Below are 13,142 nucleotides of genomic sequence, written 5' to 3'. Positions count from 1 at the left end.
ACGTCCTGTTGACCATGTCCAATCCTCTCTCACCCTTGGCTGCCTCCCGGCAGAACACGCGAGCCATTTCGTCAGAGTTTGAGAGATCTGGGGCGAAGAGACAAAGCATTGATACGCTATTAGCGGCAAATATCGAAACAGAGAACCCGCTCCGCAGCCCGACGCAACGGACTGATGACGACCCCAATAGTATCCGCCAAAGTTCCAATTACGACGTTACCGAGTACAATGAACAGAGGCAGGAGATTGATAACGATGACTCTGTATCTGACCAAGCTCTACAAAGCTCGCCATTCCGGTTCGATGCGAGGGACGATACAGTCGATATGCAGATGTTGCAGAAGCACCAAACGTCGCTGGGTATGTCTGAGCGCTCTGCAACTCCCAGAAAACGGTCCTATGATCAAGCACCTGATGTTCACGAAATCGAAACCGGGGAAAGTGATAGGTACAAGAAATCACCTGGACGGAGGGATATACCAGATGTCAATGTCTATGCCGACGAGGATTCGGGGTATAGTCACGATCTAAGCTTCCCTGGCGGTGGGGGCCAAAACATTGCGAGCAGTATGGTGGAGGAAAAGCGACACGAAGGCATGAGCACTGTTCTTGGCGAGGACAGGCCGCCGGTCTCTTCGAGAGACGGCAGCGGCCAGGACGTTGATGACACAAATGACGCGATGACTGATGAGGAGTCTCACGACCCTATGGATGATACATGCTTTAGTACATTCTCTGCGGTTCCGAATGTCGATATGACGGCATTTGCAAACCTACCAGGGGGTTCTCCATTCAAGAGCCCGCGACCTCTGCCGGATTTCCCCGTCGAACCCGAACATAGGCGTGAGGGTATGGAGTCGCCGAAGAGGTCTCCCAGGAAAAATGCCCTCATTGATATGAGCTCCCCTGTTGGATCGCCCACCCCTCGAAAGAGAGATAGAGATGATCAGAGTACGAACGGAACTCCAAATTTGTTGGATTTGACAGATCAAATCGGTCTTTTCCCTCGTCGTCAACGATTCAGTATCCAACATGAAAGATACACTCCTTCGCGCCGGTCACCTTTAAAAACCCCGAGGGAATCAATGAGATCGCCAGCAAAAATGAGCCTCCTGGATTTTGATATACCGGCCGCCCCCACCCCTCGATCCCTTCCAACTATCACGCCTCGGGAGCTGGAGTCATTGAAGTCGGGCTTTCTCTCGGAGATATCCTCGCTCAAAGCTACACTCAGTGGAAAAGAGGCTGAAGTCTCTAGTCTCAAGAAAGCCGTGTCGGATGCTGAACGTCGGGTTGGAGAAGCATTAGAAGAAGTTCGCAATGAGGCTGCTCGTAAGGAGGCCCTGGAGATTGAGCAGGCAGAGTGGGAGAGAAGGGGCCGAGAAATGGAGGATGTGCTGCGATCTGTCAAGGCTGATATCCTTGAGGGCGAACAGGAGCGTGAACGCTTACAGAAGAAAAACGAGGAAGCGGAGAAAAGCAAGGAGCAGCTTGAAAGTCGAGTTGTCGAGCTCGAAACCCAACTAACTTCGGCCCGTAAATCGGCAACCTGCGACAAAGGAGCGTCCGAAAATGCGGCTCCATTGTCGGCGAAGACAGCAGAAGAGACCGCAAAGGAAATACAGGACGCGGTTGAGAAAGTTGCCCGTGATCTCCACTCGCTGTATAAGGAGAAGCATGAGACCAAAGTTGCAGCTCTTAAGAAGAGTTACGAGTCACGCTGGGAGAAACGCTTGCGTGAAGCCGAGAAAAAGCTGAAAGCTGCTAGTGACGAGTGTGAGCGTGTTAAAGCCGAGCGAGATGCCACATCGCAGGAATCTGCGCGACCTGATGCCAGTATGATGGCCCGTGAGAATGAAGAGCATGAAGCAGAGAAGCACGTCCTTGAGGCTCAAATCAAGGGTCTTCGGCAGGAAATATTATCCCTGAAGAGCGACAGCGAACAGTTGCGTATCGAACTCAAGGCAGAAAGGGCTGAGAAGGGCGACCTCGTAGCTCTCGTGGAGGAGTGGCTGACGATGCAGAATCAATCCACTCAACCATCGCAGTCCAAAAATGATAATACGACTCCGGAGCTAGTCTCACATGAGCAGCTTCGTCCAACGGATGATTTCGAGCGGGAGGTCCCTCACAGCAGCTCCAGCGGTCTTCGTGGCCCAAGTTCAGGATCCAGCTCTAGCTCTGGTCACGGAGAGAGGAAGATCCCAAAAATCGGAGCTTCAGGGGCGCGGCATGTGCGAGGGAACAGCGGTGGCAAGTCCGGTATTGCTATTTTCACACCAGGCCGCAGTGGTATCATGGGCTCTATCGAACGAATGGGCCGTGGAGGCGCTGCTTAGCTGAAGGATTGAAATGTTTTGATGAGTTTCTTTTCTTTTGTTGTCTTTTCATCCCCAATATCCATGATGTTATGTCTTCCTTTTCTTTGTCTTTCTTTTCCCTTTTTCAGAGTTTGCTGTCAGTGTATATGGGACCCCTGTATGTACATATGACGGTTGTTTTGGTTGCGAGTCAAGATATCCTCGAACGCTTTGCTGTTATTTGTCTCGTACGAAATAATAATAATGTCTCCTCGATGTTTCGATCCAATTAGAGCTCCAGATACACCCGTGCTACAAAAAAGCATTTCAAATTGCCGTGGTAGCTGGGATTACCACGGTGAAGTCAATCGGACTCTCAACGCATCCCGGAGTTCAAAATATATATGTGTACGGAGTAATACAACATCAATTTTATTGGCGACAACCCAACCACACCAAGGACTGGAAACACAGACTGCGCTCACAAGCATAATTGAAGAAAGGCTGACGGGGCGATCCGCGTTTATCAAAATGGAACACCAACTTGGGGGAATCCCCAGCACTCCCGGAGGTTCGCCGATGCTCCGGAGAGCGGTAAAAAGCCAACCCATTGGCGTTTACGGTGTCGGGTTTGCAGGTAAATTTACCTTGCATATTGCAAAAGAGCTGAACCGATCCACATCAATAATAGCTGGAGGGTGCATCTAAAAGCCAATGGCTGTTTGTGGGGTTGTCAGGATGAGACTGGTCAATGGATGTGGTCAGTGGGAGGTCTCCGCAACCCGCAGTTAGCCTCCTTCACTACCCCGCGTTGCGTCTGACGCCTCACGGGATACATTGCCCCGCATTTGATGGGGTCGCCGATTAGAAACCAGTGCCGTGAACGGGCAAGACCGAAATACCTGAGAGCGTCAAGGAGGAGGGGTTGACACTGACAGAGGGAACAGAAGAGAGCTTTGCTCTGTCGTTGCTTGCGGAGCTCCAAAAAGCAGCAGAGACAGGGCTGCCAGCGAGGTTAAAACAAACGGCACCGCTTGTGTTGGAGCACGAGACGACTTGGACGCTCCCTGTATGGCTTGAGTGGTCCATGCTTTCCCCTCGCCCGGTTTCTGTCCTGGAAAGTTCGATTGGGGATGCGAGTCAGTCAGTGGTGAGATTGAGGGAGGTTGATACCCAGACAGAGGAAAGGGTGGGTTGAGCTATGACCTCACCCTAGCACCCGTGGTATCGGATCCGATGCCTTTACTCATAGGCATTGGCCGTGCGTGCCTCCGGAACTCCCACTCCTGAGTGGTGGTTGGACCTGGCACCTGCAAGCAAGTAGATGAGATTTCGGGCCGTTGACCGGAGTAGCTGAGTTGACTGCTGGGTCGGGCCCGGGGGGTTGTCCGATGGGTGTTGAAATCGGCCAATTTGATCAGTTGAGGGCGAGGCATTGTAGCTTTCTTGTGGTACTTGATCTTAGTTGTACCATCAATTGAGGGGCGGGGATCAATCCGGGAGATTGAACGTTGGAGGCGGCCTGCTTCAGGGTCCAAACTGGATGCCACTTCGCATACTCTTGAGGCTGGAGCCGCCCCGTCTCAGAATCAAGGCGTGACCAGATGGGGAATCTCGGAAGCGAAGGATTTTACGGGGATTTTACGGGGAACTTGGGGGAAAAATTCGATCTGTGGTTTTTTGGATGGGTTGTCTGGAACCTGCTTGGCGCTCATCCACCTTGGAGGCCTGCGCCTTTCATTATTCTGGAGAAATTCTCCTTCATCCCCGTCAACCAAGCTGTATTTCCCCCTAGTCCCACATGGGTATCCGCCAAAGCCGCCTTGATTGGTGTTGCACCGTTATTTCTGTGAGGATCCCGTTTCTCGGGCTGAACTTTGACCTCAGTTGCCTCGTGATGGTGTTGAGTTTTCAGAGGAGGATCCGTGGTGTTTGTTAGTGTGTTTTTGACCCGCAGGTTACAGACATTTTCAGCAACAGCTGAGTCTTAGTTTGATTTGCTCCAGAGTCGAGGTCATTCACGAAGCTATTATCTCTCATCTTGACTGATGACGACACACTGCAGGCTTCATGTGACAGCGACCGCCGACAACCTGAAGTAAGCGCCCTCGCGGCTCCGAATTTCGCTAATTACACGAAGGGCTTCAAAGTGTTGACTGTCGCGGGTTGGATCCCTTGGGCTTTGACCCTGGTGTTTGGCGCGGATTGTTGATATCTTTGTCAAGGATTTTCTGAACATAACCAGAGAAATTCTGATGTAGCAAAAGCGACCAGTAGTAGCCAGATATAATATTGTCTTGTTACCTGCTACCAATGCGCCATACTTTACAGCTGACCTACAAGGTTTCAGCAGTTGGCCCAAACTGGGAAGAACCGGAGCAGATTCCTCCGACCATCGGCAATCCTGCTCTCGAAGAGTTCTTCGGCTTTCAGACTTCGCGTCGGCAGTTTCAAAATAACGCGAGGCACCTTACGTCTTACATTACAAGTGTCAAGCAGTATGAAGACAAGCTCGAGAGACGGAATGATATCCTGGTTGAATGGCACTATGCTCAATGTCCATTATTTATCCTGCAGGTGGAAAGTTGGCTGTGACTTGGATCCCTGGTGCCGCGGTGCGACATTTTCTGGGTGATCGATTATTGAAACCTTTCTCGTTGGCGGGCTTGACCTTGGAGACTTTCCTTCTCTCCAGTCCACCTTGTTGACTGTGGGTCGCTGATTCGGGGATCCTCAACTATCGGCTCTATTCCACATGAGGCAGTTGGCGGGGTGCCGTTTTGGATACAGGCTTCTTCATCCAAGCGAGCTCTGCTGGAGCAGGCTTTGTAGGCTTGTAAGCGGCAACTACCACATCTGGCCGGGGGTCCAGTTCGAATCTCAAGGAGAACCGACACTATCCCGAGCCCAGCTAACTAAAAATGAGAGACGCTACCGTCGATTCCTCAAGGCGCAAGGAATGCCTGGTCTGCGGGCCCTACGTAAGGAGAACTGGGTTCCTGAATCCTGCACTGACCCGTCATCGACGGCTTGCCGGTCCCAGACGATCTCTCCGGCCCTGGTCAATAGTGTGACTTGGACAAACCCTTGCAAGGTTCATGAGTCCGCTTTTGACGAGCTGCCTAAGCCTACCGGACAATCGCAATTCTAATAATGCAAGTCCCTCGGCGATGCTGTCCCTGTGCCGTGAGAACTGCTGGCTAGGATTCGGCCTCCGGAACGCTCGCGGCCTTGATGCTTCGCGGACCTCGGTTCATGGCAGCCAGTGAAGACCCTGAGTTATGCGAATAGCTGTCTATGAACAATGCTCCTGTATATCGGGATGCCTATGATCGGTTCGCTGTATTGGTACTTGATGCTTTTGACACTCTCAATAATAATGTTTTAGCTCCCTGTTCCAGTCTAAGAAGACCCAGGCGATTCTGAATGAGTAATAAGGCGCGCCGGAGACGAGGCCGAAGTGTCCAAGCCCCCGGTTGTTAACCAATAAAAAACCAGAAGAACCGGAATCTTTTCCGAAGACGTGGTTAAACCCTCATACTGACACAGCTCTTCTGCCGCACGGTAGGAGATAATATAGAGACCAAGATACAATTAGCGTCCACACACTTCAGCCATGCCCGAAATTTCCGGAGCAGGCGATAAATGACCAATGATGGGGATGCGATTCGCCAGCATCACCCGTGACTTGCAAGAGACTGCATGTGGTGGCTAGAGGATAACGTGACCGGGCCGAAGAGACCCCAACCGGCTATGGAATATGGGGGCATTTTCCCTCTTTAGGAAGTGGTGGGGGGAGAAACGGCTTCTCGATTTTATTATCATTATTTTGCGAATATTTTCGAATCCGCAGATGTGGGGACGTATTATATGGACGTTGATTGGTGCAAAGGGCGAGGAATGCGGACCGGCAGTGTGAAGCTGCCGCAGTGAGTGGCTGCCCGCTGCACAGAGGCCACAGACCCCGCCGAACTTGGCCCGCTCTTCGCCGCGAGCCTGTGAGCCTGTGAGGTAATAATTCTACACTTGGCCGGCACTACGGAGTCGACGCTTTGCGAATGGCGATGGGGTTCGGTCAATCCCTCTGGGTCTGGGTCTGGTCCTGGACTCCTGGTCCCGGTCCTGGTCTGGGGGAGGCAGCAATCATGATGGCAAGTGTAAAGTGGATCTGGGGACTCATCATCCCCCAACGCCAACGCCTCCTGACGGTCCAGTGGAAGGCGCTTCCGCATTCTGCTGCGTACTTAAATGTTGTCTCTTCCCCATGCCCCCGGCCTGACCTCGATTTCCGATTCCTTGGACGACGGATGAAGCTGGGAACGTGACCTCCCCCTCTACTTGCAAAAAAAAAGTTGATAATCTTAAAAAAAAAGCTGTTCTACGAAAAGGACCATCTCCCCTCCTAACTATTGCTTCTTCTGCTATTGCATGTGAATATTGTCGAGTCACGTTCTGAAATCAACTGCCCTCGTGACTGCCAGCTATCTATATATTCTTTCGGGATTTTCAAAGACAGTCGTCGATTCAGACCCCAAGTATCACCAATTGGTCTCCTAGTTCTTCACGAATGACACAGGGTCGAAATAATTGACCCACCCCACGCAAAATGACTGATTCCCCTACTTCACCAAATCCGACTCTCGACACAGACCCCAAGGGCAAGCGCAAGGCTTCAACAGCGGGGCTTTCTGCGAATTCACGCCCGGTAAAACGCCGAGCCTCAAAGGCTTGCTGCTGCTGCCGCGCACGTAAAGTGCGGTGTGATGTGGTAGAAAATGGTTCACCGTGCACGAACTGCCGCTTGGATCAAGTAGAGTGCGTTGTTACAGAAAGCAAGCGGAGAAAGTGCGTCTGAATGCCATACTTTCCTGGAGAAGAACGATAGCTGACTTGCTTGACTGCACAGGAAGTCTCGAGTTGAGACTGACACCACCAATTTTCAGCCCTCTCAGTCGCCGGCCGAAATTCTCGACGACGGCGCGCTTTTTGGGGGGATTGGGGAATCTCATGGCATCACAAACGTGGCACCAACGTCCCCCTCTCAGGGCTCTGTAGATTTGGAGCAAGGGCAGCATATGCCTCACCTACTATGTTCGTATATGCGTGTACCCGTACAGCAGCCGCTGGCGTTGTATATTATACGAGTTTATAGACATACTTGTGCTGATCAGTTATTCCTTGCATAGATCAAAGCCAGGCCAACAGAGTTGACACTGGGGATCGGTTCCGAAGACGCATGGCTCCGAACCCCTCGGTGCCATCGACCATGCCTTTGTCTCATGTCACTTCGCAGATTCAGCAATTACTCGATCCGTCCTTTGGTAGCCCCCGGCCTACTGGTATTGTGTTACCCGACTATATCCGTGGCTTGCCAGCTCGGTTACAGAAAGAAGATATCGATTATCTCGCCATGAAAGGAGCTTTGACGGTGCCCGATGTTACATTGCGCAATGAGCTGCTTAAGGCTTACATTCACTATGTTCACACGTACATGCCATTGCTTGATTTAGAAGATTTCTTGCAGACCATCGTCCAGAACGACGGCATCCGTCGCATGAGTTTATTGCTTTTCCAGGCCGTCATGTTCGCCGGAACAGCCTTTATCGATTTGAAGCACCTCCAGGCCTCAGGATACTCCTCCCGAAAAGCGGCTCGAAAAGCATTCTTCCAGCGTGCGAGGCTCCTTTACGATTTCGACTACGAAGTAGACCGCATATCACTTGTCCAATCTCTCCTTTTAATGACCTATTGGTACGAGACCCCCGATGACCAGAAGGATACCTGGCATTGGATGGGGGTTAGTTTGTCCTTGGCTCACACAATCGGCTTACATCGTGATCCCGCCAACTCTCGCATGGACATTAGGCGCCAACGAATGTGGAAGCGCATTTGGTGGAGCACCTACACTCGTGATCGTTTGATTGCTTTGGGAATGAGACGTCCTATGCGCGTCAAGGATGATGACTGTGATGTCCCAATGCTGACTCTCGATGATTTTGAATTTCATCCATTTTCTCCCGAGATTGTGAACATGGTGGGAAGTTCGGAGATTCTCCAGAGCGTAACCCACCAACGAGAGCTAGCGTCGATGTTCATTGAAAAGGCAAAACTTTGTCTCTGTGTCAGCCATGTTCTTTCTGCTCAGTACTCGGTCTTGAGCCATAAGTTTGGCGGTACGATGGAGACTACTATGATGCTGGTACCGAAGAAGTCAGCAGCAGAGACATTCGAAGTTCGACGCTGTGATCAGGAGCTGGAGGATTGGTTGGCCCACCTTCCTACAGAGATTCAATACTCTTCTGCGGCGCCAGCCAAGTTAAGCGAGGCTGACCAGGTTCTGCATTCTCACCGAGCTCTGCTCAAGATGGTGTACTTGACAACCTCGAGTGCTTTGCATCGACCCCAGGTTCTCCCCGCCGTTCCATTCCCCTCGATGGATACGGAGTTGCAAGATATCTCGCGCAACAAGGTTCGATTTGCTGCTATTGAGATCACAAACATTGCCCAAGACCTGCATAGTCTCGATCTAACTCGCTATTTCCCCACAACTGGTGTCACGGTGCTCCTCCCCGCTGTTATTATCCACCTTCTCGATATCAAATCCAGCGACCCAAATGTCCGGATGACGAGCTTGCAGCGCTTCTACCAGTGTATGCGTATTCTCCAACGTCTTAGGGAGATCTACGCGTCAGCCGACTTTGCGACATCATTTTTGGAGGCTGCAATCAGGAAAGCCGGCATCCAACTGACGGTGCCCCCTCAAGAATTACAAAAGCGTTCCAACGTTCGCGATTCTTCTTCTCGATCCAACGCCTTGACACCACCTCCAGACTCTCTGGCCCAGAAGATCCCCGATCTGACTTATCCCAAGACTGGTTCAAATGGACCCTTGACGCTTAACCTAGTGGACGAGGCGCAACAAGCCTTCGCTTCTACCCCGCCACCTTCTGATGGCAGTGAGAATGGTAGCACCAACAACGTTAACCCCGGCTACCACCGCGACGCGTTTAGGATCCCCAACATTGAGGATGCCGAATTGAGTTTGAGTGAGCTCATGGACTTGGCCAACGACGCTGAAGTGACGCAGAATGATTTTGACGCCTTGATCAATTTCGATGATGCTGGAGCAGACTTCTTTTCTTCAGAGAACGGCATGGAGAATGCGACCGGCGACACGAATACCAAGGGCGGTGGCTTCCCATTTACGTTTTCCGACATGGTTGGTCTCGATTCTGGGAACAAGAGCGACAACTCGAAAGGGGACTTTGAAGACCCTATCACCGCGACAACCGATGCGGGTGTTGATGTAACACAGACGGAGGCACCCAAACTCGACATGGACCTTGGTCTCAGTATGAATGCATAACGTCCTTTGAAAGGTTTTAGTGTCATTCCGTTTCTTCTTACACCGAAGACGGCCATTTTGCCCGATTTGTTCTCTTGCATATATTTTATTGTTTTCCCCTGGATACTCAGAAAGCATGGGCGACGGAGTTTGGGATATGATTTACGGCCCAGGGATTTATTTGTATTTGCTTTCCCTATTTCTGTTTCTTGACCTCTAGCTCAATAAGCTGGGGCTGTTTTACCACCGTCTACATAGAGGTTTATTATCAAAAGTACGACATGAGAATATGACCAATCAACGTATTACCCAACCTGTCTGAACTCCGTTCCTGTCCTGTAGCTGCTGTCCGACCAACGGCTGTTGAGAAAGGCCACCCAGTTGCACAGGGTAAGCAGATTTTCTTTTTCTCAGCTGTTGTGTCCACCCAAACCCGGAGTTGCGCCAAGCAACTCAAGCCTTGCATTGGCGGTCTTGGATCCTGCTTCGGCTTCCCCCGTCTTGCATCTTCTCCTCTTTCTGCTCCTCCAACCATGACTCTTACCCTTTATTATTTTCGCCTTTCGTCCAATGTTTATTTTCTATTATATTAATTAATCGTAAGATTGCATAAACCCCTCATTTCGTCTTCTCGCGAAAGAACTGACTAAACTGTTCAGGAAGGTCGACAATCGACGATGCTACCGCCGATCCTTTCCCCTCATTTGTTTGTGGGCAAGACACGAGGTGCAGCCAAAATGATGCGATCTGCGAGCTGACTGGGCCCGGCTGGTCAGACCCCTGAGCTTCCTTTGTTGTCACTTGTCAGTTCTTACTATGGATCCGAGTTGGGAATTGCGCTCCGGGGACGATACCTGTGGGTCGCAGTGCGACCTTGTTATCTCCCTTGGTGGAATGGAGATAGCTTGCGGCGCCCGATTGCATGCGGAATTGCGGATGCCCGCTTCAATACTGCGGAATAATACCAATCGTCGATGATCTTGCTGCACGATCCGGCTGCTATAAAATGGCCTGTTTACCCCCCGTCCTCTCGCTGGGTCCTCGCTGCCTCAGAGGATCCAGACCATTCAGTTCAAAGGGAGAAAAGTCACGATGTCTCCCCGTCTTAGCTTCGTCTCACTGTTGTCTCTTGCTGCTGCCTCCTTGGCCGCGCCCGACACACAACCAAGGTTCTCCTTGAACAAAAGACAGCTGCCAGAGGACCCAACTGGTGTGAAGAAAATTGAGACCCCCAATGGTGTGACCATTCGATACAAAGAGCCTGGCAAAGACGGCGTCTGCGAGACAACCCCTGGTGTCAACTCTTACTCCGGATATGTCGATCTGTCGCCCGAGTCCCATACCTTCTTTTACTTCTTTGAGGCTCGCCACGATCCCGCAAATGCCCCCATTACCTTGTGGCTGAATGGTGGCCCGGGAAGTGATTCTCTTATCGGCTTATTTGAGGGTCCGTACTAGTCTTCTATTCTTGAATTTTTCTTTCAAAATTGGGTTTCAAGTTAACTGATGCAATCCTCATAGAACTGGGACCGTGCGCTATTAATGAGAACCTGACGACCGACGTTAACCCTTACTCGTGGAGCGAGGTTTCTAACCTGCTGTTCATCTCACAACCGTTAGGAGTCGGTATGACGAACTATAATCTCAATGGTCCCCGATAACTGCTCACTCGATTATAGGGTTCTCGTACGCCGAAACTGAGGAGGGGTCGCTTAACCCTGTTACCGGTGTTGTCGAGGATTCTTCCTTCGATGGTGTCCAAGGCCGTTACCCGAAAATCAACGCTACCCTAACTGGTAATTTCTGAACAATCTCTTGTGACCAGTCCCAGTGCTAATACGGCGCCAGATACCACCGAGCTTGCTGCCCACGCTACCTGGGAAGTTGTGCAGGCTTTCCTGGGTGGACTTCCACAGTTGGACAGCGCGATCAAGTCCAAGGACTTCAGCTTGTGGACTGAGAGCTACGGAGGTCACTACGGGCCGGCGTTCTTCAACCACTTCTACGAGCAAAACCAGAAGATTGTCAATGGAACTGTCGACGGTATTGAACTTAACTTCAACTCTTTGGGTATCATTAATGGTATCATCGATGAAGCAATTCAAGTATGCGGCCCTCCAACCGCTCTCCGCTACATAGCTAACCAGAGCACAGGCGGGCCACTACCCTGAATTCGCAGTGCACAACACCTATGGCATCAAGGCTGTGAGTATCCCCGGCTTAAAAGGGGAAGTGTCACATTTGCTAACAATATGGTACATCTAGATCAACGACACAGTTTACAACTACATGAAATTTGCCAACGAGATGCCTAATGGATGCCAGGATCAGGTTGCTCTCTGCAAACAGACTAACCGAACTTCATTTGCCGACTACGCTCTATGCGCGGAAGCAACTAACATGTGCAGAGACAATGTCGGTACGTGACAACGCTGCTTCAACAGGTCCCTCACACTGGCATTTTTAACTCCGCTGATAATTTACAGAGGGACCCTACTACAATTTCGGCGGCCGCGGTGTTTACGACATCCGCCACCCGTACGATGTAAGATCCCATAACTTTCTCCTGCCCACAATACCAATAGTTATGCTGACACACGTGGCAAAAAGGACCCAACACCCCCCGGCCTCTTCGAGCCCTTCCTCAGCCAGGACTGGGTCATGGACGCCCTCGGCGTAAGCGTCAACTATACTTCTTCTAATAACGACGTGTACTACGCCTTCCAGCAAACCGGCGACTTCGTCTGGCCCAACTTCATCGAGGACCTCGAAGAAATCCTCACATACCCAGTCCGCGTCTCCCTCATCTACGGCGACGCAGACTATATCTGCAACTGGTTCGGTGGCCAGGCCGTCTCCCTCGCCGTGAAGTACCCGCACTCCGAACAGTTCCAACAGGCCGGCTATACCGGCCTCCTGGTTGATGGTGTTGAGTATGGTGAAACCCGCGAATACGGAAACTTCTCGTTCACCCGTGTTTACGAGGCTGGCCATGAAGTCCCGTATTATCAGCCCGAGGCTTCGCTGCAGCTGTTCAACCGCACCCTGTTTGGCTGGGACATCGCGGAAGGCAACGTCCAGATCTGGCCTGGGTATAGTACTAATGGGTCGGCAACCCCGACGCACTCTGAGTCGTTTGTGCCCTTGCCGACGGCTACACCTTCGTCGTCGCCTAGCTCGGGTCTTTTCTGATTTTCTCTGATGTTGCACTAAAGGGCGACATAATTATTACTGCAAATATTGTATATAATCAGGAAAGAAAATATATTATATACAAATAAACCATTTTGAAACCGTGGCACAAGCCAGCGTTGTAACATAAATGTGTGGAAAGACTCTACGGCCAACTTTTAGAAATGAAGTGCGTATTCAGATTTATAATATTGGCCTATATTTATAATAACATAATAATATATTGACTTAATAGGAAGCTTAATTGCATATAATTCTAATAGTACTAGGTTCCTCTATAACCAGTCAGTAAAATATCCACCTGC

At 50.9% G+C, this 13,142-nt stretch overlaps 3 protein-coding genes across 3 annotated transcripts; all 3 read left to right on the top strand.

Moving 5' to 3' along the window:
- Window positions 1-14: 14 nt before the first annotated feature.
- ASPVEDRAFT_49699 (uncharacterized protein) lies at window positions 15-2,339 on the top strand (the record flags this gene model as incomplete). Its single annotated transcript, XM_040814205.1, has 2 exons — window positions 15-70; window positions 191-2,339. The coding sequence occupies 2 exons, from the start codon at window positions 15-17 to the stop codon at window positions 2,337-2,339; spliced, it is 2,205 nt and encodes a 734-aa protein (XP_040663508.1).
- A 4,567-nt stretch (window positions 2,340-6,906) lies between these two features.
- farB1 (putative C6 transcription factor (Ctf1B)) lies at window positions 6,907-9,666 on the top strand (the record flags this gene model as incomplete). Its single annotated transcript, XM_040809687.1, has 3 exons — window positions 6,907-7,145; window positions 7,207-7,391; window positions 7,472-9,666. The coding sequence occupies 3 exons, from the start codon at window positions 6,907-6,909 to the stop codon at window positions 9,664-9,666; spliced, it is 2,619 nt and encodes an 872-aa protein (XP_040663507.1).
- Window positions 9,667-10,737: 1,071 nt separating this feature from the next.
- Window positions 10,738-12,837, top strand: ASPVEDRAFT_125749 (uncharacterized protein; the record flags this gene model as incomplete). Its single annotated transcript, XM_040806296.1, has 8 exons — window positions 10,738-11,092; window positions 11,167-11,271; window positions 11,325-11,441; window positions 11,494-11,750; window positions 11,800-11,850; window positions 11,911-12,064; window positions 12,132-12,190; window positions 12,256-12,837. The coding sequence occupies 8 exons, from the start codon at window positions 10,738-10,740 to the stop codon at window positions 12,835-12,837; spliced, it is 1,680 nt and encodes a 559-aa protein (XP_040663506.1).
- Window positions 12,838-13,142: the final 305 nt, after the last annotated feature.

This window comes from Aspergillus versicolor (assembly GCF_001890125.1).
Source record: "Aspergillus versicolor CBS 583.65 unplaced genomic scaffold ASPVEscaffold_2, whole genome shotgun sequence".
Lineage (NCBI taxonomy): Eukaryota > Fungi > Ascomycota > Eurotiomycetes > Eurotiales > Aspergillaceae > Aspergillus > Aspergillus versicolor.
The sequence above is the reverse complement of the archived record's forward strand: the minus strand, read 5'-3'. Positions and strand labels throughout refer to the sequence as shown.